The 26,518-nt window shown below is 38.5% G+C and overlaps 1 protein-coding gene across 2 annotated transcripts in view; it reads right to left on the bottom strand.

Annotated features, from left to right (window-relative positions):
* LOC140492136 (peroxisome proliferator-activated receptor gamma coactivator 1-alpha-like) overlaps positions 1–26,518 on the bottom strand; it is a 145,735-nt gene that overhangs the window by 3,469 nt on the left and 115,748 nt on the right. Inside the window, exons 2-9 of one of the 2 annotated variants that reach the window (XM_072590943.1) lie at positions 21,013–21,189; positions 18,027–18,218; positions 15,747–15,869; positions 12,562–13,924; positions 11,155–11,194; positions 10,880–10,953; positions 9,133–9,985; positions 4,542–4,638 (exon numbers count right to left, since the gene is read on the bottom strand). In XM_072590943.1, the coding sequence (XP_072447044.1) occupies positions 4,542–4,638; positions 9,133–9,985; positions 10,880–10,953; positions 11,155–11,194; positions 12,562–13,924; positions 15,747–15,869; positions 18,027–18,218; positions 21,013–21,189 (2,919 nt within the window). The remainder of the gene's footprint in view (positions 1–4,541; positions 4,639–9,132; positions 9,986–10,879; positions 10,954–11,154; positions 11,195–12,561; positions 13,925–15,746; positions 15,870–18,026; positions 18,219–21,012; positions 21,190–26,518) is intronic. The other variant, XM_072590945.1, reaches the window with a different exon arrangement.

The following is a 26,518-nucleotide window of genomic DNA, read 5'->3' as shown; positions in this document are numbered from 1 at the left end:
GTTTGGGGAGCAAGCGCAGTGAAGGAAACCAAATGAAATTGCATGGAAAAATGTGTGTAACCTTGGAGGAGAGAGGTGCTGGAATTGGGAGACTGCTTGAAATGCTGAAGTGAAAGGGGTCAAGATTGAATTAATGGATGAAGGGAGAAGGGTCATGAATGAGTTGGAACAATGGAGGAGAGAGCAACTGTGTGAAAACAAGTGGTAAACTCAGTTGGGTATGTCTTTGGAACTGGCTGATAAAGGGAAAAAGTGCCTTTGCAAACTCTGATCGGGGTAAATTAGGCTGCCAATCCAACCTTAGTCAGCAGGTCATTTTTGTTTTTCCTGTCTGAAAGGCTGGTAACTGGGCTAGAGATGGACAGAGATCCTTTAATTGGTCATTAATTTATTATGGACCTTCCTGTCCAGCATTTAATTGATGAAGTGGGAGGTGGGAAGGGGTTGGTTACTGCCCCAGTGCCAAACTGCCCAGTTCTTTGCCCTTGCTACCATTGAGCCGGCCACTTCCATAGAAGGAAAAATCCTGCCAAAAGTCCTATTCACCCATCACCATTATGCTTGCCAGCCATCACTGAAACCCAATTTGGCTGCTCCTTGATTTGAAAACTCATCAAATCCCTTCATGATCCTGCTCCACATTTCTGTACCACCGTCAAACCTACAATCCTTACACATCTCTGCAGTCCTTCAATTCTGGTCACTTAGGGGAGGCAATCACCTAGTGATACTATGGCCGCATTGTTAATCCAGAAACCTAGGGGACCAGGGTTTGAATCACACCACGGCAATGGAATTTAAATTCAATAAGAATCTGGAATTTAAGAGTCTATTATCCTTTGTCAATTGTCAGAAAAACCCATCTGGTTCACTAAGGCCAATTGGGTAAGGGATCTGCCACCCTTACCTGATCTGGACTACATGTGAATCCAGATCCCTTGCAATACTGTGACTCCTATGTACTCCCTGGGCAATTAGGGATGGGCAGTAAATGCTGGTCTCGCTAGGGACACCTTCATCCCATGAATAAATTTTTTAAAACTTGTGTATCCCAAACTTTAATCATGCATGATTAGCAGTTGTGATTTCAGCTGCTGAGAACTGAATGTCTGAAATGGCCTCCCTCTTTCTTCAGACCTTCCTTAAAATTTACCTCTTAAAGTCAAATCATCTGTCCTAACAGTTCCTTACATAATCTGAGGCCAAACTTTATTTGAAAACATTTTTGTGAAGCATTTGAAACATTTTAATAAATTGTATATAATATATAAATGCAAATTTTTGCTGCGAAGGCTTGTTTAGTCTGTTGAAATTATAAAATGTTGCCTACTTCGTTTAAGTTATATTATTTTTAAAATAAGTACTGTAATTACAGCTACGTTTTAAGTAACAATCTTATTCCTGGCTGGCAAAACCCTGAATTCTCCTGAAACACAAGATTATCTGCAGCTACCAACATCTGCATTTCTTCTTTCAGTCTTTTGAACATTTATTACTTGTACAAATAAAGGAACAATGTATAGGTTTTTCCTTAATTTGCAAATCTGTTATGTCCCAGCTCATCATCCATGCCATTTTTGAAGGATCACCTTTGCCAGAATGTACTATTTAAAGCTATTAATCTAGTTCGCATAAACGAATCATTGCAGATTTACCCAAAAATTATGTGCAGCTGATTTCTGAGAGAGCTATGTCCATTATATGGAACTCTGCAGCACAGAGTACTGGAGAGAGCTTTAAAAAAAAATTAAATATTTTTAAAATGCTCACATAAAACACCTGCGCTTCACAGAAACATAATTAAAATAAATTTTGGTAAATCCAGAATTAATAATGCTAACATCGTCCTTAACTGACACGAATGGATTTGTTAAGTGCTCATAAATTAATAATGAATGTGCATTGAAACGAGATCAGTGTCACAGCCAATTACTATCTAAATGCAGCCTGTGTCTCTTGTTGGTGCTGAGATTAAAGCTGGGCACCATTGACGCAAAGGATTTAAACGTTAGAGACCCAAACACAAATCCTACTTGGGCAAAGGAGAGGAATGTGACCCTTCTTGTTGTCAGGAGACATAATAATCTAGGTTTAATCAGTATCACTAAAACTAATGTATTAGAACGAGTTGAGGTATTGGGAAAATCGGAATCTATAAATATTCATATTTTATTTTATCATCAAATTGTTGTGTAAAGCAAAATCAAATTCCTACTACAATAATAAAATTTTGCTAAAATGATTCTAGTAAATGTCAATTTTGACTTTACTTTTCTCTGATTCTGATGAAGGGTCCCATCAATTCCTTTGAGTAGCCCTGTTTGAGATAGTCTTGCATTTGGAAAATGTAACAGTTCTGAAAATTAAGGATCATATTGGTTTCAGACATGGGCTGGATTCTCGTCTCGTTGGTAATATTGAAGCAGGACAGGATTTCCACCCAGTCCTGCTGGTGCTACTGTCCCATTTTTCTGGGTAGGTCTGGGTAGTTAAGCAGAGCCATGGCATCACTGCCACCATGAAGGAGTTGGTTGCATCTGAAGAAGAGGAGCCAAGTTGAATGGGCATGAGCTCCAAAGATTCAAAGACAATTTTCTTTAGGACCTTGGATAGTATTGGTGTAGGGGAGAGGAGGCCAGGTCAGATATATTGGCAGAATTATTGAGGGCATCTAGCAGCCTGTGAAGAACAAGCTGGTGGCCTATCTGATTAGGTCTGGGTGAAGGAAAATGGAGCCTGGGAGTTTTGCCAACTTTTTTTTAACCTTTTGTGTTGCTCTCCCATCTGTAGGTTTAGTGAAGCAATAATTAATAAATATAACTGTTTTAGTCATTTGTATAAATGATTTGGAATTGACCGTAGGAGGTATGGTTAGTAAGTTTGTAGATGACACCAAAACTAGAGGTGTAGTGGACAGCCAAGAAAGTTACCTCAGAGTAAAACAGGATCTTGATCAAATGGGCCAATGGGCTGAGGAGTGGCAGATAAAGTTTCATTTAGATAAATGTGAGGTGCTGTGTTTTGGAAAGGCAAATCAGGGCAGAACTTATACACTTAATGATAAGGTTCTGGCGCATGTTGCAGAACAAAGTGACCTTGGAATGCAGGTTCATAAATCCTAGAAAGAGGAATCACAGGTAGATAGGAGAGTGAAGACGACATTTGGCATGCTTGCCTTTCTTGGTCAGTGACTGAGTATAGGAATTGGGAGTATAGACATTTTGAATTCTGGTCTTCTTGCAATGGGAAGGATGTTGTGAAACTTGAAAGGGTTTAGAAATGATTTACAAGCATGTTGTTAGGGTTTGAGGGCTTGAGCTCTAGGGAAAGGCTGAGCAGGCTGGGGCTATTTTCCCTGAAGTGCCGGAGGCTGAGGGGTGACCTTATGGACGTTTATAAAATCATGAAGTGCATGAATAGGCTAAATAGATTAGGTCATTTTTCCAGGGTGGGCACATCCAAAGCTAGAGGGCATAGGTTTAAGGTGAGAGGAGAAAGATATAAAAGGAACCTAAAGGACAGCTTTTACATGCAGCGGGTGGTCCATGTTTGGAACGAGCTGCCAGAGGGAGTAGTGGAGTTGGTACAATTACAACATTTAAAAAGCATCTAGATGGGTATGTGAGCAGGAAGGGTTTAGAGGGATATGGGCAAAATGCTTGCATACGGTACGGGATTTATTTTCGATATATGCTCAGCATGGGCAAGTTGGACTGAAGAGTCTGTTTCCATGCTGTCTCTCTCTCTATGACTGTATGCCTCTAAGTAATGATAGCTTTAAAGCACCCACTAGCCCACATCTAAAGTAAATGGGCTGAATTTTCTCATTTTTAGGTTAAATGCTATTTTCAGGCAGGTATCCCATCATGACTCAGCCACTTTCTGCACACTATATCCCACGCCTTCCCTTATTAATTATGCAACTGGCCTCTTTGACATCCTTCTCATGCAATCATGATGCAGGAGAGAGAAAATTTGCCACTGCTACAGGAACATTCTGACATACTCAGAAAGTGAAGCTGGCAACCCACTTTCCAGACAGATACCCAGAGGTTCTGGTGGATGGTGGTGTTCAAGAGGTGGGCCATCCTCTACAACGAGGAAGCCAAGGCACCAGATATCAAGGGCCTGAAAACAGATAGCGGCCTTCTCTAATACCATCTTCAGGGAAGACGGAAGCAGCAGTGACCACTCTGACTTTTAAGTCAGGAACGGTTGTTGTCTAGTTTCTTGGCAGAGAAGGGGAGAATTGCAAGCTGCATAAAGCTGAGCTGATTTTGAATATTAATTAAATGCAAATGCATGGAAATAAGGTAGTTGCTATTTATTAGTGAGACTCAGAACTTGCCATTGAAACCTTAAGGGAGGGGAAAATTGGAGCTATTTTTCTCAATAGCAAGATTCTTCAACCTTGTTTCAAACTCACCACATGTTCCCACAATGCTTGCTGTTGCCCACTGAGCTCAAGAGTTGAGAAAGTTCCCATCCATGTGTAGAAACAGTCAATGTTCAACTCCATGTGCTCTATCTTCAGTACTTACCATGGCTTTGTTCTTTTTGTTCATTTGGTTTGCTTTTTCAAAGTTCTCTTCCTTCCAAATTTGTTTCTTGTATGAATATTTGTCCTGACTGCCATTTCTGTGGAAATTTAAGTAAAGCCATAACTTCTAATCAACAATAACTTTAAAATAGTATTTAAAAAAAAACTTGTACATGAATCGAAATAAATTTTAGGAGCAGTACATAGCTCCTTTTGGACACTGTAAAAAAATGGCACAAATGCTGAATGGCCATTTTGTACAGCTGTAGTTTCTAAATCTGTTTACTAAACATAGTTCATCAAGCACGATTCTATATTGTAAACTATTCAAATAGGATGACAAACTTAGACACTTAACTGGATTAGCACAAATGATAATAGTACTGGATGTTGTACTCAAAAAATTCGGCAAGAAAATTGTGCAAATTTAGCTTACAGCTAAAGACACAAAGGCAATTGGGTTTGATGCATGACTTGGAGCCAGTGACAGACACAACATTAACCTTGCTTCTGCTCACTTACAACCAGCGATTTGGGAGGATGATGAGGGTTTTTGCTTCCTTTTCTTCTCGAGTGTTAGTGCAAAGTGTGTGCGTGTTCCAATATCAAGTGAGGGTACAATCAGCTTTCATTATCATGTTTGTTATGGTTGAGTAACCTGACAACAGCCACCATCTTAGCTCACACAAAAGACTGTGCAAATGATTTGGTCAGATGTTCTAAGGTCATCAGGGCCCTTGGGACACTACATCATTAGCGGTCATAACCTTCGAAAGGGAGAAAGAAGGAAAAATAGAATGTTGTGAAGTCTTGAGAAAGTTATTTAGTATATCTTATAACATGAAAGCTTATCAACACATTCAGGTGTTGATTTTTTTTTTACACATAGAAAGGTTAAAAATAAAGTGGCTCACAACAGTTATTTCAAAAGACATTGAAAAATGTGACTAATTCAATTGATGCCTGTAGGTTTTTTTGTCTTAAATACTTAGACTTGTTATATTTTCAGCTGATCCTGTTTACATGTTTACAACCACAAATTATTACAACACAAGGTTAATTTCATCAGTGGCATTACTACCTCAGAGACATCAGTAAGGATACCCACTCATCTCTCTTCCAGAAAAAGAAAACATACGTGAATACTCAAACAGGACAGCTGAGGCAGTGTCTAAATATTTCATGATGCCATCAACTTTGAGATTTGATTTGGTTATAAACATCACATTTCACCATCCTATACCTGCAGGGTTACATATAATTTTAGCTGCATGAATTTCACCACCTCCTGAAAAACATGCTCCAACTTCTCTCACCGTGACTAGTTCTTCTGGTCTATGCTGCCTTCCCTCTCCATTTATCTGTTACATCTATTACACTCCTTTGGCATTCACTAAATCACTTATTGGCTTCCCATGTCTTCCCTTATTCCACAGTTCTCTCTTCTGCATTTCCATCTTACCAGTCTCTCATTTATGGTTCCCTATTTCTCTAACCCATGCTCCTCTAACATGTCTCTTACTCACTTGTCGCAGATCTTCTTCTCTGCCTTCCACCTCTCCCATTCTCTCCTCCATCTCTTCCCCTCCTATCCGCCTCCTCCTTGCACACCTTGATTCAATTCTGCGCATGCCCACTAATTCTAACATGAATTTTGCATCAGGTCTTACTAACCTGTGTGCAGCACCACAGAAGTTTGACAAATGGCAAAATGAAAAATAAGAGAAATATGAACTACTTTTCTTTTGTGTATGGTAATGACTGATTTGAACTCATTAATGCAATAAAACTTCACTTAGTTAAAAATCACACAACACCAGGTTATAGTCCAACAGGTTTAATTGGAAGCACACTAGCTTTCGGAGCGGCGCTCCTTCATCAGGTGATCACCCGATGAAGGACCATCGCTCCGAAAGTAAGTGTGCTTCCAATTAAACCTGTTGGACTATAACCTGGTGTTGTGTGATTTTTAACTTTGTACACCCCAGTCCAACACCGGCATCTCCAAATCAAAACTTCACTTATGATTTGATGCATCAAAGTCAGGCTTCAATCTAAGCAAGGTGAATGTAAGAATGGCAGTCGGCTGCAACTGAATAAAAAGTTTATGAGTTTATATGACAAGCATCTACTGTGTTAATAGCAATAAAACTAATGAGCCAAATAAAACATTAAATTACATGTAAGTAATTACCATTACGATTGTTTTCAAAAGTCAATACATCAAATGCAGTTTAGACAGATCAACTACCAAATGTCAGTCATGGCAAAGAGTATCAGACACAGCAGAACGAGCAAGGCCATGTGTACAGATTACCAGCAAGTGAATAAACACTAACAGGATGGACCAGGATGGACTATCCAGCAGCATAAAACATCAGAGCCTTAGAGAAACCGAGGACAGAACATATATTATGAGGAGAGACTGAGAACACAGATCATGAGAGTGGAAAGTACTTGAGATCCGAAAAAGGCAATAGCACCAAGTATCTTCCTTATTGGGATATCTGGTCGGCATGGATGGTTTGGACAAAAGGGTCTGTTTCCATTCTGTACATCTCTATGACTCTATGGCAACACCCTTTTGTTAACATTATTCCATGATTTCCCAATCAACAGGCCTAGTTCAAAGCTTCCAGAGGTGGGGTGGAGAATGCATGGGGCTGAAATCAGCTTTCTGTTTCACTTTCCATTTAACTTTGCACAAAAAATATTCAAAGTGGGAGTGAAGAAACCTGACAGTGGGGACTGTCTTATCAGGGATTAGACAGTCTTAGAAAATGATGGATGAAATGGGTATGAATAAAAAAAAGGCCATAGAAGCCAAAGAAAAATAAGTAAGTTGCCATACATGGCTGTGTTGGACATGATTCTTCTAGTTTATTTGATGATCCAAAAACATATTTTCCATAAAAAGAATACACTGTACTTTGCTGATGTCAGCTCTCTAACACTATTCAGTCATTATATCAAATTCGGATCAGATTCCAATTCTTCTGCTGAAGATTTTTAAACAAATAATTAATATTAAATGGAGCTCAAGTTCCCACTTTTTAAGAGTCTTGTGGTATAGTGGTAATGTCCTTACTTCTAAGCCCAACAATCCAAGTTCAAGCCTCACCAGGTCCAGTAGTGTATGCCAACATGCCCAAACAGGTTGGTGCTTAGAAGATGGACAACTTTTTAAAATGTTTCTTTTTAAGTTTTGCACACTTGTTTTCAGAATAAAAGTTTGCAACAGTATTGTTAGAAGTTCAGCTCTAAAGGCTACAATGGAGCATTAGCATGAAGAAAATATATTAGAACTGTTTTAATAAATTAAATCAGGTAGAAACGTTTTTCATGAGTTGGTGTCTTAATAGCAGGGCACAAATGTAATATCAGCAACAGCAAGGAGGCATAATGTTACTGTGAGAAAAAAAAAGAGTGGCTAAGCATGGGAAGCCCTATCTAAAATAGTGATGGAAACAGGATCAATAATAGCTTATGGAAGACTAGTGACTTGCAATACAAACTAAACAGGGTATAAAAAGTATAGATGCAGGACATGAATATAGCCGGAATATAGGAATATGGCAGGAAGAGCGGAGGCAAATATTGTGGGCTTAAAACGCCCTCTCTCTCTCTCTCTATGCTGTAAAATTCCATAATACAGTAGCCAATGTATATTTGCTCATATCTCTCAAGCAAATACTGGAATGTTCTTTCCAAATGACAGATCAGTAATAAATGGCAAACACAAAACTCTGAATGTCAATCAGATATTGATGTAGATTGTGACTTTACAATATGGATATAAATTAGCAACCATTTGGAATATTCAAATGTCTCTCAGAATGGGTTGTGGATTTCCTAGGGACTGCTGCTGGCAGCTGGGAGAATTCTGCGTTCCTGTAGATTTCCTGCTGCAATTGAGGTTATCACTCTTTGTGATTTCACCATCTACCACCATGAAGCAGCTTTGGCTTTGCAACATTGGCCTCTTGTAATCAGAGTGCCAGTCCAAGCTAAGGGATGCCTGGATACAGGTTTAGCTAGCTGCTAGATGTTTGGGGAATAGCAAAGGGCACGGCAGAGAGAGACGGATGTAGATTTGGGTGTACAGTGACAGCTGTTATGGGATTAGGTTCAGATCAATCCAAAAGACTAATCATGCACTTGGTATTAAAGGACAGAGGGACACTGAGAACTAGAGAAGAAAGGGAATCTGGGTAAAGGAAATCTGGAGATAAGGCTTAATTGAAATCAAGGACTCAAGAAAATGACTTTCCCTCCAGACCCGTTCCCATTCCCACCCACTTACCATCTCCCTCCAACAACCACCACAACCCCACAGAATGATGAATGGCTCAATTTTCAGGTTTGCACAAGTGGATTAGTTTAGATACAGATGTCAACAGTATTATTTAATTTTCTTTTACGTGCAGGTGGAATGGAATAACACTTTTCAAAGTAGAAGATCAGCTCATAAGGATTGGGGTAGAAGAGCCAACAATGCTGTGATGTTGTGTACTTGATGAACTGAATGACTAGTTCTTGGTTCAGATTTCATAGTCTTACTTTTTTCCAAGTACAGACTTTGGATATCCTACCTGGCAGATTCCCTTTTCACTGCAAACCTGGATTGTGTGCGTGAAGATCCAAAAGATGCTTTGCGCTGTTGGTTAGAGTAGGTCTTTGTTCGTTCCCTGTCTAATTGACGTTCTTGAGGATGCAAAGGGTCCTTTGGCAGTGACTTGGATTGTTTATGCAAGGCAATGGTTGGTGACAAAGCCCAAGAACTGGTGTCAGGCTTCTTCACCCAAGTTTGTAGCTTTATATCTGAATAACAGCAGCGTTTCTTAAGATCACAATCAGTGTCTTCAAGCATATGCTGCTTCTCCTCATCAGTGATGGCTTCTTTTGGATAACCAAAGTGCTTGAATAATTTAGCTCTTATCTCTTGGTCTTTCATTGATTTCTTATTGCTGCTTTGAACTGGAAGCTCTTTGCTCATCTCTACTTTCTCACAATTATGTCCATGATTTGGAATGGGAGACATCTTCTGTCTCTTTTCATTGTAAAGTGAATAACTGTCATGTTTTTCCTTTACATTCTGTTGACCATTGGAGTTTGGAAGTTCATAAAGTCTCAAAATATTTCTTTCAGTTTCAGTCTCTGACCTATACAATTGGCAGTAATCATGATCACCAAAGCATCTAGCGTATGACCTTTTAACTTTTTTGCCTTCCATTTGAATGGGGGTAACTGTGGCTTTGCTAAGGTAAGCATAGAGCTCAGTTTGCTCTGGGTGTTTATTAACAAGACGTTTTGACAAAGAACTCCAATGATTTTTTGATGGTAACTGGTTAATTCTGTTGTCAACAGGTGATTCAGTCTTTATTGATGTCTTGAAAGGATCATCTCGAGTTGTTTTATGTGGTGGAGTAGTTGGAGGTGTAAGTCCTGGAGAACAAAAAAAATCTAACATTGGTACTCAATAATACAAAATAATTGTCACTATTTTGTGTGACATAAAGTGTTTCAATCCATCAATACAGCATTGAGGTGCTTGAAATTTTATTTTTAAATATATAACCACCACACTGTATAATGCTCCAAAGTAAAATATGGGGATCAGACAAAAATAAAGTTTTTGTTTTCCGCATTACTACATGAAGTTAGAAATAAATTCATTGCTATGCACTTTCATAGTATTCCCCAGTGCACCTCTGGAATTATGCTTCTCAGATTTGAAAGCACATCAGAAATGCATCTAAATTATCTCATTCATATTGACTCAATGTCAAAAAACCACATAAAAAACACATAAAAGCCCGGAGCCAGAGTGAACTGGCATCTTCACTCATAACATTTAATATTCTGCTTGTGTCTATCGATAAAATAGATGCAGTCTATGTGCTAACATTCTGCTGACAGCACAAATGCATTAGAGATCTCAGAAAGCTATGAAAGAAGTACTGTAAGACTGACTCAACATTTTTGTTATATTTTTCTCAGTAAAGGTGATGCAGGTATTTAAATGATACCAAGACATTTCTGAAGCTATCTGTGTCAGCATAAAACCGCTTCAACTGGTGCATGGAGTAATGAGAAGGATGCAAAATAAAAGGTGACGGCACTTCCAAACAAACATATATTTGTGTGAAAATTAGAAATTGTCTTTGATTTGTCTTACTTTGAAAAATGCTTAAACAGTACATTTGTCTTGGCTGAAAACAAGACTCATTAAAGAAATTTCAATCTTTCATAAAATTCTTCTCTCTTCTGAACCAGTCTGAGAGCAACAGGATCTTATCTGAATTAGTAATGGTGTCAGTTGTAAGTCTGTAGCCTTACCAGCAGTTCCACACAGTTCTACACTCAGAGTTTGTTCAAAGGGTTTGCTCTCAAGAGGGGAATCTTTGGAGTCACTGAAAATAGGAAAAATAAGATCGATGAAACTATAATATGTTTAAAATGACATATTAAACTTGCAAAATGCAAGATCTTGAAATCACACAACTAAGCACCGGTTTGTTAATGATGAAATTCTAATCCAAGAATTCAAACTGTAAGAGCCAGATTGGGTTTTGCATCTGCTGAATCCCAACTCCATACTGAGTGTCACCTACCTTTCAGACTCTGGACTCAGTAACAAGCTTGTAGGTTTAGCTGCAAAAATAAATGTTGAAGAAATGTCAACGATGGAGTAACCTGGTGCTATTCTGTAAATCATTTGACTGTTTGTTATAGAGAATTAAGATATTTTTAGACAATAATTTTCAACCTCAAAGTTTTATATCAGATCATAATTAAAATACAAGCTTTAATAAAAATAAAAGTACACAATAGTAAAGAGGAAATCGGTAAGATTTTAAGACAGAATGAAAGATATTATGCACCAATTGGAATCATTCATTTGTAGCAAAAGAGCTACAGATCCGAATTGTTTCTCCGTTGTATAGAATGAGTAATTTTTGAACGGTGATATGATCAAAGTTTTATTGGAAAACATTAATCTAACTTTAGACAGTCCCTTTTAAGTAGGAGGCTTTGTTGTAGTGCATAAATGCATCATGTTGAGTACCGTAAACCTTGCACTCCAATTTACTCTGGAAACTGGCACTTTCTACACACGTGGCTTATAACGTGACCGAGAATAGTTTATTTTGATGCTGCTTTGCGATTTTAAAATCGGAGGTACCTAAAGTTGCTGTTTACTTATCATTTTCTGCCAATGCACGAATGGGCAGATGGAAAGATTAAGATTTTCTACCTACAACATTTAAAATGGCTACCACATCTTTAAGACCTGTTTTGTGCTTTGTCTTGATTACTTCCCTGATTTCTTTACGTTGCTGCACTTCATACTCTATACTTAGCTGACTATTTCTTTAAAGACAAATAGGAATAGGGTTTGGAAAAAGGTTCTACTGAAATAGTAATTATCAGTTGGTACTTCTTCAATTTCAAGCAACATAATGGAAGAAAAAAAGTAATTTCAAGGGTGAAAGCAGGTACTGGAAGAATTTCAATCAGGGAGCCACAGGAGTCTGAGGATAGACAGAAGGGTCATCTTCAAAATGTCCCTATACAGACATAGGTGCAAGATGTAAAATGTGGGTAAAACATCCAGTACTGCCAATCTGAGCTTTTTATTAAATTACAGCATCAACACTAAATAGTTTATTTAAAAATAATCTCAGCTGATCCAGTTAAGTATTAAAGAGATGAAGAAAATTAACATCTTGAAATAAGATGCTATTTCTTTGTATTCTGTCTACAGAAAGAAAGTGAAAAAGCAAATCGGATCATTGGAAAAAGCAACCAGCAGAGAATTTTCTCCACAGAATGGTAAAACAATAGTAAGAATAAACAGACCTGAACATGGTTACAGGAGTTAAATTTTGTGTTAATGAAAATGATTGCAATTTTCCAAAAGACTGCAGTAATGTTATAATAAGCTTTGAAAGAGGCTCAGGGGCATAGTTTTGTTTAATTATTGCAAAGAATTAAGCAGATAGGCTAAACAGGATTACCTAGCTTTCTGCTAGTCCTGGTTTCTTGCATCTTGGTTTCATTAAATAGGAAGTCCTGTGCAGTAACGGCTTGGTGGTCCTCAACTATATTAGAGCATGGAACCATGGAAAGGTCAGGAATAAACGAACTTTCTTCATTGTTGTTCTCCTCAGTCCATCGCACTTGATTACAGGATTGTAGATGCCGCTGGTCATCTAGCACAATGCTTGCACCACTGTCACAGAGTTGCTGTCCACAACAATCTATCTCAATTTCTGCTACCTGCTCCTTCTCTTCCTCATTGAATATCATCTGCACATTCACAGACCCAGACTCCTTTACAGTTTTCTTCAAATCTACTCTTGTCAAACTTTCACTTGAAGCTGACTCTAAGTTAAATTTCAAGACCTCATTAGCCTGAGGGTTCAACCTTAATGAGCGTCTAACCGCAAGGCATGTACTTCCTGGTTTCCTTGTTGTGTCCCATGTTTTAGCAACCCTGCTCTTACTACATTTCTTTCTGTGCTTTTCCAGTGTACATTTGATGGTTTCGGTACGATCACATTCATTCCGGGACACTACCAGAGGTACAGCAGTCTCAACTTTACTAGGTGAGTGAGTGTAAACTGGATACAAAGGATTATGAAGTCTATAAGGTTTGCTCACATCTAGAGCAATATTATTTTCCAATAGCTCCCTTAGTATGGAACTCTTGGAATGCTCTCTCATATTCCATTTGCAAATATTTGGAGTGGTCCTTCCCAGCCCTGATCTGGCATTTGACTTAAAGGAATTGGAGAGTTTCTGATTGTCTATGCTGGGTTTTATAAGCTCCTGCAAAGAGCAGTCACTGTTTGGCTTTTTACAATTAGCATTGCAGCTACCACCCTGTTCAGTCATGTCTACCAGATATTTCCTAGGTGGAAGACAATACGAGTGCATGTACTTGATAAGCTCAATTACTGAACGCAATTCTGCTTCTGTGGGAAACTGAGTGCTTTTAGTCCAACTGCATTTTGCTGATGCTACCACATCTTTGGACTTATTGGCTGCAAGACAAGACGTGCCATTTTGTAGAATGTTTTGTCCTTGTTTGTGTTCCCCATTCCTATCATTGAAGCAATCCAATTCTTTGTTAGCACCATCATTAACACAATTGTCATCAACATCACCATCATCCTCACTCTCACCTTGTGGGTGATGTGACTGGTGATACTGTGAAGTCCACACTGGACTGCTTTGGTCTTTTTTAGTGAGTTTGGAATCATCTGTTTTAAACGGGGAAGGACAGGTAGTTGATGTCAGGTGCTTGTGTAACTCTGTGAATGTTCGATGATGACGTTGACAGGTGCTGTGTGGTTTACTGCCCTGTGGGCCTTCAACCTTTTTATTAAACAAAACAAAAAGAGGATCAGAGTATGATAAAAGCCAAAGAGATCAATTCATTAAAACTGAGACTTCACAAACTTCACTTTGCCAAAACAATTTTCACCTCTTTTCATCTTAGTAATTCAAAAGCAATAATACAGTACAATAATAACAGTAAAGCTTTATCTAAAGACCTCATCTATATGGCAAAGGAGATTCCACATACTATTTCCTCATAGGCCAAGACTTTTTGTTCTGCCATCTGAAGAGATAGTGGGTGACAGCACGACACCAATGTAATTTATTTATTATATGCTTACAGTAATATTTTTATAAATTTTATTTGTTGGTTGCAGTCTGGAGTTCCATCCCTCACTTAAGGTCAGAGAGTCATAGAGATGTACAGCATGGAAACAGATGCTATTGTCCAATTTGTCCATGTCAACCAGGTATCCTTAAATTAATCTAGTCCCATTTGCCAGCAGTTGGCCCATATCCCTCTGAATCCTTCCTGTTCATATATCCATCCAGATATCTTTTAAAGGTTGTAATTGTACCAGCCTCCACCAAATCCTCAGAGACAAAAAAAATGCAGATGGTGGAATCCAATTCTTCAGGGTCACCACCCGAAACATTGACTTCTCCACCTCCTGATGCTGCCTGGCTTGCTGTATCCTTTCAGCCTCCTGCCGGTCTACTACCACTTCCTCTAGCAGCACATTCCATACCACCCCTTGCGTGAAAACGTTGCCCCTTATGTCCCTTTTAAATCTTTCCCCTCTCACACTAAACGTACGTCTTCTAGTTCTGGATTCCAAACCCAGGGAACCGACCTTGTCTATTTACCTTTTGAATGCCCCTCATGATTTTATAAACCCATGTAAGAGATCTCCACTGCCAGCCAATCACATTGGTCAGCAGCCCTGTAGTCTTAGTAGTGCTGCTGGTAGTAGAGGTCAAGGTTTTGACTCAACAAGGAGCTGTCAGATTTGGAATCTTTGACTCCATGGGCCAGGTTTAGTGTTGAGGGGAGTGAGCATGCATTGGGGGGGGTTGACGTTTGAAGCAGCCAAAGTGGAAGGAGGGCCCATGAGGTAGGCACTTCACCACCCCAGTAATGTCCTGTTTGAGATTCCCACAGGTTAACTAGCTAGGATTCCCTGCTGTCCCTGAACCCTTCCTGTCAATCTCAAAATTGAGGCTGGGCAAGGAAACAGCTAAGAATTAGCCATTTTGGGGCTATCAGTTGAGGTTAGTAGGCCACAAACTCAGGTGGAAACCCCCCCACATCTGTTAACCTGCCGCCAGGACACAAGACATTCTGTCCGTGGGGTCTTCACAGCTTTTTCTCACTTGATGTCCACACTTTCATAACAATCCAACAGGGGTAAGCAGTCCAATAGAATTTTAGCAGATTTTTCCCCTCCCTAACCGATGGACATGGTATCGATATCATTGTCCTCGCTGCAAACAGACCAGAAATCAAAGCTGGAAGCTTCTGGGTTTATTTACAACTCTGCAAAATATCAGTTAGACAATATTTGAATCAACTGAGACACCAAAGGAAATTTTGTATCTTTTTGCTTCAGTGAAATATTCCTCTACTGGAGCCACTTCTGTGACTCACCACCGCTAAAAATTATGAATTAAAGCAGTGGTAAAAATATTCTGTCATGACTGAAAGTGCGAGAATGCATTCAAAATCCATTACATTAGATCAGTAATATTTCACGGAACTCAGAAAAAGTTGCAAATAATAATTAAACCATACAAACCAAAAACTAGCTATATCTGTAAAAAGTAAAGATACACGCAATGCAGTATAAGAGAATAATACCTTGATAGAAGGGCGATGTGCTTTTGGCTTGTGGTTACTGGATGCGTTTTGTGTTGTACTGGTTCCCTTTTGTCGTTCATAGCTTAACTGCACATTTTGTGGAGCCAGAAGGAGTTTCCTTAACTATCAAAAAGTATATGTCAAAATATTACATTACAAGTTTAATATAAATTCCACTTACAAACAGAAACTGTAATAGAAATGTATATTATAGAATTTCTACTTTCTTCGTGTTAGATTTTTATAATATATACTGGACAGAGATTGACTGCAGATTGGGTCTTAATAAACCTGCAGTAATTATGTCATAATCGCTAATCCTCTTGAATGAATGTCAAAGCACATCAAAGACAGGGAATACACTGACATTTGCTGACTGTACTGACAGCTGCTGATGACATAAAACCTGACCAAAACCAGAAAGAAATTGAAACAGTATATATTATAAATAATAATAGACACCAGGGAGCAATATAAAAAAAACTATAATTTAATCTCATGTTTCAGAAGATAGATTATAAACTGTTCATGCATTGACATGATAAATGGAATCACCTGAATCCTCTGATTAGCCTACTGCACAGCCAGTATGCCGAAGTATTTCAAAAGCAAATACTGCAAATGCATAAAATTTGAAACAAGAATGAAAAATGCTGGAAAAACTCAGCAGGTCAAGTAGCATCTGTGTGGAGGTTCAGAGTTAACATTTCGTTTGACAATCTTTGAGTGCAGTTCTGATGCTGAGTTTTTCCAGCATATTTTATTATGTCCAGACATTTACTATTTTTGGCATCCACAACTTCTTTCAAAATTCTGAATCTTTTTCTCAGGAACCATTTTAAAACAAAATGGGCGAAAGATTTATTCAATAAAAAAAAATAAGTCCTGTTTTTATACAAGAGAGGTTTCTGGTTTAACAAAGTTGGCAGTAAAATTCACCCTTATGAAATAAAGTTGAATGGTCCCATTTTTCTTTTTTGTTAATTCATTCACAGCATGTAGGTGTCATTGGTTAGACCAGTTCAAATCCCATAGAATTTCCTCAGACAGCAGTTAAGAATCCACCATATTGCTATGGATTTGGTGCAGCATGTTGGCCAGGCCAGTTGAGGAGAGCAGTTTCCTTCTTGAAGAAACATTAGCAAACCAAATGGGGGTTTTCCTGACACTTGACAACAGTTTCCCAATCATCATTAGACTTATCATTCCAGATTTTTATTGAATTCAGATTCCACCATCTGCTAAGGCCGATTCGAAGCTGGATCACTGGATTAATAGTTTAGTGATAATACCAATAGGCCATTGCCACCATAGCCAATCAAAACAAAAACTAGAAGAAAGCTGTAGATGGCATAATATAAATTAAATGTACATGCATCTTTTGTGGTCAAGTATGTCATAGTGATTTCATAGTTCAATGTTACAATGAAGGGATTGATATGATTAGCTATGCCAAGTGATTTTATACTTGTTTCAATCCACTACACACTTGATAACAGTACGATTTAATTTATTAAGATGCGTTCTGTTCTATTTCTGACCTATAAATTAATATTCAATCAAAACACTAGGATACTGAGAGAGGGTGCAAGATAAATAGTTTGGGGCAAATGAAAATGACCTTCCATCAAATCATACCATGAACATCCAAAATAAGTTCAGCAGGAGACGATTCAGTCCCCGGGCCTGCTCTGCCATTCAATAAGATTATAGCTGATCTGTTTATGTTTCAAATTCCACATTCACATCTCCTCCCAAATTGGCAAAGTTGCATTTAGTGATAACCTTCCAGGCAAATGTTCGGTTGCAGTGAGCTTGAAAGTCCTGCAGAAACAGCCCAACAAAACTTTCACACTTTCTCTGGAGAGGGAGCTGTCAGTGGAGGGAAGGGAGTAGGTGAATGTGACTGAATTGAAAGCTGACCATCTTAATCCAAATTCACATAAGCTAGTAGGGGCATTTGGAAAGACAGAACAAGTTGCCAATTGAAAGTCCTATTTAAGGAAAATTCCACATTTGTTTGGAACATTTTAAAATTAATGGTAAAATATATCAAATCTTAGCCTATTCATACATTTTGATTTCAGTAACCTATTTATTAACAGAAATGATTAATGGTACATGCAACTTAACAGGAAGCAAAACAAAAAAAAACTTATTTTACTATTTTTAAACCTGAAAATTAAAAAAATTCAGACCTTATTTTGCCTACATTATACCCATGCAGCGGGTACCCAGAGGCTCATCCAATTCCTTTTAAACAGTAGGAAGGATTCTTACTAGAGATGGTTCATCAGCCTTTGTGGTGGAAGGACTGCCATCTGGTGTTGATAATGAGGCAGTTTCCAACGAATCAGTCACAACTCCATCTGCAAGTTCCTTGAACGCAGACAGGCTCACATCATCTACTTGGATGTCGTCCAGTGTCTCAGTGAGAGCAGCCAGCAAGGCCTCATTTTCTTCCTCTATGATCTAGAATATTGAAGCAAAGGAGTTAGATAACAGGATCTGGCACAGTTGCACAATGTTTACCTTTCTAACTATGAGGAACATAGAAACTTACATTTAATTTTAATCCATTCTGTATAAACCAAGCAACACAGACAAATGTGCTTCTATTTATCTAGCCGACTGTCTGAGATTTGCATTAGGAAAACTACAATTTTTTATATCAGCCTCTCTCAATATATTATAAATACATTAATGGAGATTGAAAATAACTGTAAAAAAGGTTGTGTTCAATAAAAATCACTTTGGCAGCTGCTAAGAGCATAAGGCTTAAAGAATTTGCACAACCAACTGGAAGGCCAAAATTCATAAAGGTTCATGATGTTGAAAGCATACTACAGCAAAACATTTTACTCTGATTGTACTTCTGCACAGGCGTCAGTATGAGACAATTACATAGGTTGTGATTTATTTTCAAAAGTGTAAACCACTGTAAGAAACTTTTCATTCCTATTGCTCTTTATAGCATCAATATTCAGGACAATACTGAGCAGTTCCTCTGTTTCAGCATGGTGGTTACTTTAACTGCCTACTAACCTGGAGACCGGGGCTAATTAACTAGAGAATGATTTCACAGCAGTTTGGGAATTTGAATCTGAAAGTAAAAGATTAACACCAGCTAAAGTAATATCAAATCCAAAAACTCAATTGGTTCCATGACCTTCAAGAGGCAGCCCTATCCATTCTGGCCTATATAAGACACCAGAGGATGGCTCTTAACTGCTTCACCTAATTGGCTCATGGGCAGGAAACAGCAAGTGGGGAATAAGGGATTCTTTTCAGGCTGGCGACCTGTAAGCAGTGGGGTTTCGCAGAGACCAGTACTGGGACCGCAACTGTTTACAGTCTACAATTGGAGGAAGGAAATGAATGGACTGTAGCCACATTTGCCGACATGATAAAAATAGGTGGAAAGACGATTGTGAGAGGGATACAAAACAGTTTAGAGAGAGATGTTGATAGGTAAAGTAAGTGGGCAAAAAGTTGGCAAATGGAGTACTGTATAATGTGGGAAAATACAAAGTTGTTCATTTTGAAAGGAGGAACAAAAGAATACAATATTTTTGAATGGAGAAAAACTGCAGAAAGCTGCAACACAAAAGGGATTGGAGGATACATGTGCATTAGGCACAGAAAACTGGTGCAGCAGCTAATGCAATGTCGGCCCTTATTGTAAGGGGTTTGGAGTATAAGAGGAGGAAAATCTTACTGGAACTGTACAAGGTACTGGTGAAACCACATCTGGAGTACTAGGAGTGCTGATCCCTTTATTTAATGAAAGATATAATTTCAATACAGGCAGTTTAGAAAAGGTTCATGAGGATGATCCCTGGTGTGGAGGGGTTGTCTTATGAGCAAAGGCTAAACAGATTGGGACTCTACTCACTTGACTTTAGAAGAATGAGAGGTAATCTCACTGAAAAATATAGGATTCTTAACAGGCTTGACATGGTAAATGCTGAGAGGATGCTTTTCCTCATGGGAGAGCCTAGGTCTAGAGGGCATAGTCTCAAAATAAAGGAGCATCTGATAAGACTGAGATGAGGAAAGGCCTCTTCTCTTACAGACTTAAAGTATCTTTGAAACTCCTTGCCACAGAAGGTATGGGGGTAGAGTTCTTGTATATATTTAAGGCTGAGGTAGATAGATCCTTGATCAGCTGGGGAATCAAGGGTTATGGCAAAAGGGAAGCAGGTATGAGGGAAATCACAGCTGGGAAGAGCACTGCATTCCAGGAATCTCGCACATCTCTTATCATTCTTATTCAGGAAGGGAGTGATTCAAGAAAGGTGAATGTGGCTCTGACACTCTTTGGACAGTTGGTGCTGACTCAATAGGATGAATAGCCTCTTTTCGCATTGTAAGGATTCTATGATTCCATGATTGGGGTCACTATGGGAGGAGTCTCCCTCCTGTCTACTGCAGGGAAAATAATTAAACATTCCTCCCCAAGTGCCTCCTCCCAGTAGTGGCGGAACTCCTCTCAGAGTTGCAGTGCAGTTTTTGCCATTCAGAGGTGCCACAGCCCTGAGCGCCAATGTGCAGAAACTTCAAGAAAAGTGTAAGGTACAGAAGCAACTGCTGGACATGCCCTTAGATGTTTGTCAACAACTCCTGTCTAATCCATAATAATGTGCAAACCATGATCCACACTTATCTCAAGGAAGACTAAGGTCAAATAAGGTTATATCAATCCTCTTCTCGAGTCATACCACTACTTTATCATACCTCACTTCCAACAATTTACCTACAAGAGTGAAGATAAGCTAAAGAACAGACAGGAAACTGTTGAGCTAATCCATCTCCAATCCAATACTGAAATCAACCTCAGTCTTTGAGCTTCGGTATACAGATGACTGGCTGATAACATTCAGTATACTTGATGTCTTAGATTAACTGATGACCGTAGGCCTTCATGACTTATAATACAGGAGGAATGGGGAACTCATAATTTTAATTAAAATTAATAAAATGCATATTTAAACATATTTTCAGGAATGGTTGTTAATGTAATAAACATTTAAATAACGCACAATGTCCATTTATATTAAACTACCATGGTATGGTGTTTAGTAGCTTGTCTACAAAACCATAATGTCCTCATTTTCTCTTTCCTTTACTGAATATATGGAAATAGCACGTGATTACCATAACAAAATGTTTTAGCTCCAAAAGAATGCAAAGGTTTAATTTCTACCACGTTTTAGCTTATTTAGCATTTGCTGAATGGAGTACTAGATCTGAAATGCATACTTACTTCAAAAAGTTCAGAATCATCTGTATTATACTGGCTGGAAGTTATTTCTGTTTGGTCATTGTCCCACTGAAGTTCACTAAGGCAGCTAACTGAATCAAGGTCATTCACATCCAGCTGGGAAAGGTCAATTTCAGGAAAGTCTGAATATAGACGGTCATCGCCGGCCACTGAACCATACTGCGAAAGAGAATAATTAGAGTTAGTCTGCTATAAACCTCAGTCACAGAATGATGGAACAATCTAGATAAAATTAACCCTTTAACATGGCTTCTACAAAAATAACTTTATGATGATCGTTGTGACACAGTGCAAATTTGATGCCAAAGTAAGCATACAAACCAACTAATATTTCCCATTGACTGTATGCTTATCATATTAGGTGCTTTTAATTTTTCAAAAATTCTGCAGGGTAAAGTACTGTATGGAATTACTACCACACACTAACTCTAATAAGATCACTATTATGAAGTGAATTCAAGACTAAAAGAGACATATATATGCCTTTTGTTAATAGGAATTTGGTTCTTGCAAGCATAGTTTATGGATATACCAGCCAGTTCAATTTTATGATCAACACTTTGCACCAATAGGTAATAATGCTTTACTTGTAAGCATTTAATTTGCGCTGAATAGAGACTCTTGCGGTGCAGTGATTGTGTCCTAGTTTCTCAGGTTAACCAATGTTAATTTTATACTCTGCACAGTATGCAATAGACTACAGGAAGTATGAGAAAATTATACCGTTACTATGTTTAATATCAAGAGGGTGAAATTTGCTCTGTAGATATCATTTTTTTCCAGTCAGGAAACAGTTGCAAAGAAGTTCACATGAACAACTTTAGGGAAACATCCAATAGTATTTTGATTTGCATCTGGTGATGACCTAAAGCAAACATCAAGGGCTGAGCTGTGCCAGGTTGACTAGGGAGCACTTTTGAAATTGTCCCATCATGGTCCCTCATGCCCCATGTCAAACTATAACACTTCTATTCAGAATTGCCCACGACATACTATATAGAGATAGGGAATCCTCAAGTGGCAATATGACGTGTAAAATAAAGCTTTCTAAAATGTAATTTCATTCAATATTTGGTACTATATTAAAAACATACTTGTTTCATTACAGATCAATAAACATATCAATAACCCAGGCCCTTTAAAATATCAATAATATAAATTACAACCATTTGAAGCTTCTTAAAAACTTGTGTAAACAAACATTGCGAAATTGACAACAAGCTAAAGCTGTCAAACAAGCAGGGGCTTGGATGTTTCAACATTTAGAGAAATAGACATTTGTACCATCACATAAGAACGCATAGTGTTGTGGCTGAGAACCCAAACATCTATTGCCCTGTTGAAGCACCTGAATTCTGGTGAAAACATTCCTGATGGATGGGGATCACAGCCTGGTCTGGAGACATGAGTTAAAGTAGGCAGGTAGGAAGGCTAAAAGAACCCAACAAGCCAGGCAGTATCAGGAGGTGGAGAAGTAACCCTGCTTCACCCAAAATGTCGTCTTCTCCACCTCCTGATGCTGCCTGGTTGCTGTGTTCTTCCAGCCTCCTGACTGTCTACTTTAGATTCCAGCATCTGCAGTTTTTTTTTAGTCTCTGGAGACATGACCTAGCATAGATGATGAATTATTAGTGTGTGAAGGGTAAAGTGGTATGGTTTGGCTTTCACTGCTTGTTTTGCAATTGCAACTGGGACAAATTCCTGCACCTGTGAGTTATATTAGGCTCCCAATTTGCCACCACCCTATCTCTAATCATGTTGCCAGCTTTATTCATAGAGGTATCTGGCTGCCTCTAGGGCCACCTCTGAACTCTTCTCCCAAGTCACTAGGATCCTTTTGTTGGTACTTTCTCCCAAGGCTGGCAAGCTGAGCTGCAAATTTTCCTAATTTCCACTATCTGCCTTGATGATGAAAATAAGATCTCTTAAATATTTCCATAGAATTATATATAAAAATTGACTTGTCATAACTGCCACGTTCCTGGATGCCAACACTAGAAAAGGGTATGGAATGCTTTGCCTGCAACGGAGTAGATTCGCTAAATTTAAGTGCATTTAAGTTGTCAATAAACAGGCAAATGGACGTACATGGAATAGTTAGATGGGATGGGCTTCACATTAGTATGACAGGGCGGCGCAACATCGAGGGCTGAAGGGCCTGTACTGCGCTGTAATGCTCTATGTTCTAATAACTAGTTTAATGTGGGTCAGAAGCACTCCACGTTCAAACTGTGGGCCACTACTAGCTTCCTTTCAATTTCTTCCCATTTCCTTTCATCATTCTGCCCAAAATCTACATTAGGCTTCCAATTTGCTATCACCTCACTTCTAATCATGTTTCCAACCTTAATAAGCACTTGCAATGTATTCTGTGTCTCAAGCACACTTCAATTTGGGCCTGATCCAATTTCTGGGTCCAAGGACCTACTCAATTTGTGGCAGTCTGACTGTCCATAACAGCATTAAAATCATACACCAACTATTCAGCTGAGCAATTAGAATCGGCACATTTCCAGCAAATGAAGGACGAAAGGATTTTATGATTTAAAAACCAATAAAATTCAGTATCATTATTATCTCATGAGTTCCAGAAACCTCTTGAATAACAGCAATAACACACAATGCAATAAGGCAATTTTAATTTATTCTACAATGTTTGATAAGAAGGTTCAAAGTGGGTTTGAAACAACTTTGCAATGCAATGCCATCGGTGCAAATGACTGGTGACAATTTGTTGTGGTTAATCACAATTTTTGATATGGCAGAGTGATCACCATGTTAATGTGAACTGTTGTCTTGGTTTTAAAATATTTACCTGCACTTAAATTCTATTTGTCAACTGATGTAACAGAAAATAACTTTAAGAAAATACACTATCTTGTATGATTCCAATCACAATAAGATTGAATTCCCTCCTCACAAGTGCATCAGATAATCTTTAAATGACAAAGAATTTCAATAGCAAAGATAGCCATTTCATACCCTGCTATTTTGAATAAAGCCATTACTCACAAGGTCTCTCTTGTATTAAAGCCTCAAGGAAAGATTCTAGTCACACCTGCTTGAAGGACCTGTATGCTCAGTGATTTTTAAAAAAAATAAAATAAATAAATGAACAAGCCCTGGTCTAATCAATTTAAATTAATTTTACTTGTCTAACTCAGTTCTTCCAATCAGTCCTTTGAAGGTCTTCTAGAGTATGTGGTGCTGAGGTAATCAATTTTAAATGGTTGCTGAAAGTCACATTTTGGTAGTTCTGAGGAGGAACAATCAATCTGAGTGAGTTTCCTTCCAGCGTCTGGCAGCAATCTTGATGTCACACTGCAGGTTTACACTAGATGCTGTTGACAGGTAAATGCACTTAAAATCCCATCTGTTTCTCAATACTGAATCCCTGTTCTAATGATAGCACTTTCCTTCACTGCAATGCAAGGTGACTTCTGTCTGCTGCACCAAAAGTGCAACTGTGTTTTTTTCATGTACTCCAGTATCCTCACTGGAGATGTGGCGTGAAATCAGAAATATATATTGTTTTCTGATTTCACTGCACTCCTAATACATTATTCAGTGTTCAAAATTTATTTTCATTTTATCTAACCTTTTTATAATTTCTTCCCAGTTCGCTTTTATTTCCAATTTTACTTTCTAGTTTTTTTTCCAATGCTGATTATCAACTTTTAATTGTTGCATATCCATAAGAAAATGAATACATTCCAAACAGCATATGAAATTAAAAGCAATGCCCCTTAAAGAAATTGAAAGTTTTCTATGGAGTGATGAGTATAACTGCACATGACATCAAGGTAAAAACAATGACTGCAGATGCTGAAAACCAAATACTGGATTAGTGGTGCTGGAAGAGCACAGCAGTTCAGGCAGCATCCAACGAGCAGCGAAATCACCAAGGCAGCAGTTAATCAATTGTAATATTAAGAAGTTCTGGTAAAATTGAAATCACTGGCTATCCAGGGGTAAGCACTGGTCTGAGTACATGGCTGTTGGAGGCCAATTATCTCAATGCCAGGATATCGCTGCAGGATATCCACAGGCAGGATAATGTTCTTGGCCCAACCATCTTCGGCTCCTTTATCAATGACCTTTCCTCCAACATATTTAAAAATCACACAACACCAGGTTAGAGTCCAACAGGTTTATTTGGAAGCACTAGCTTTCAGAGCACTGCTCCTTCATCAGGTGGTTTCCCAAATCAGGTCCTCCAACATAAGGTGAAAAGTGGCGATGTTCATATCATTCATAAGTGTTCAGATACTGAAACAGTCTGTGTCCAGATACTGTAAGACATAGAAACATTCAGCCTCACGCTGCTAAATGGCACGTGACATTCACACTACACAAGTTTCAAGCAATGAACATCTCTAACATGACAGAATCTAAAACTCTCTCTTTGATATTCAATGGAACAGCAATTGTTAAATTCACTACTGATCAGATATCAAACTGGAGTGATATTACAAATACTGTGGCTTCAAGAGAATGTCAAAGGCTGGAAATTCCTCAGCATGTGACTCCTCAAAGCCTGTCCATCATCGACAAGGCACCAATAGGTTGTTGAAACATGAAATGTTTAAAAATGTCCAATGGGGGAGGTAGAAACAATTGCATTTTTTAAGGTGAGAAGCAGGGCACATGGGACAGTGCAATTAGTTTTGAATTGTTTTAGCAAAGTGTTGGCAATGACAGTCCTTTGATCTTAACATCGAGAGTTCAGTAGTAGAGAAGGTCACCAACGTCTTCAACTGTTGCAGCACAAATACTTTCTTAGTGCACTTATGTTGGGAGTCAGCCAGATTCATCTTTATTGAAGCGCTGGTGCTTTATATGCTGCACAATGAAGGCCAGCAAGACACATTAAAAGCAAATTAATGCTGTTCAGTTTTACAGTGATGCTAATTTGCTTCCTGTGTTATGATAGCGACTACATTACAAATAATACTTCCTCAGTTTTAAAGTGCTTTGCAACATCTTGAGGTGAAAAACTTGATGTAGATGTGAAGCTGGGGACCTCAGAGGAGGCCGAGACGGATCATCTACTCAGCACTTCTGGCTGAAGATTGTTACAAGTTCTTTTGGACTGATGTATTAGGCTTTCCAATCATTGAGGATAGGGATGTTTGTGAAGCCTCCTCTCCCAGTTAGTTATTTAATTGGCCATCACCATTCATGAGCTTAATTCATTATCTGTTGATAATGGAATCACTTAGCCCTGACTAAAATTTGTTGCTTATGCTGTTTGGCTTGCAAGTAGTCCATTTTGTAGCTTCACCAGGTTGACATCTTATTTTAGGTATGCCTAACAGGCCCCCTTGCACTCTCCATTGAATGAGGGTTTATCCCTTGAATGATGGTAATGGCAATGTTGGGGATATGTTGGGTCATAACATTATAGATTCTGTTTGTGTACAGTTCTGGTGTTGCTGATGGCCCACAGTACTTAATGGATGCTAAGTCTTGAGCTGTTAAATATGTT

This window comes from Chiloscyllium punctatum, chromosome 20 (genome assembly GCF_047496795.1).
Source record: "Chiloscyllium punctatum isolate Juve2018m chromosome 20, sChiPun1.3, whole genome shotgun sequence".
Classification (NCBI taxonomy): domain Eukaryota; kingdom Metazoa; phylum Chordata; class Chondrichthyes; order Orectolobiformes; family Hemiscylliidae; genus Chiloscyllium; species Chiloscyllium punctatum.
The sequence above is the reverse complement of the archived record's forward strand: the minus strand, read 5'-3'. Positions and strand labels throughout refer to the sequence as shown.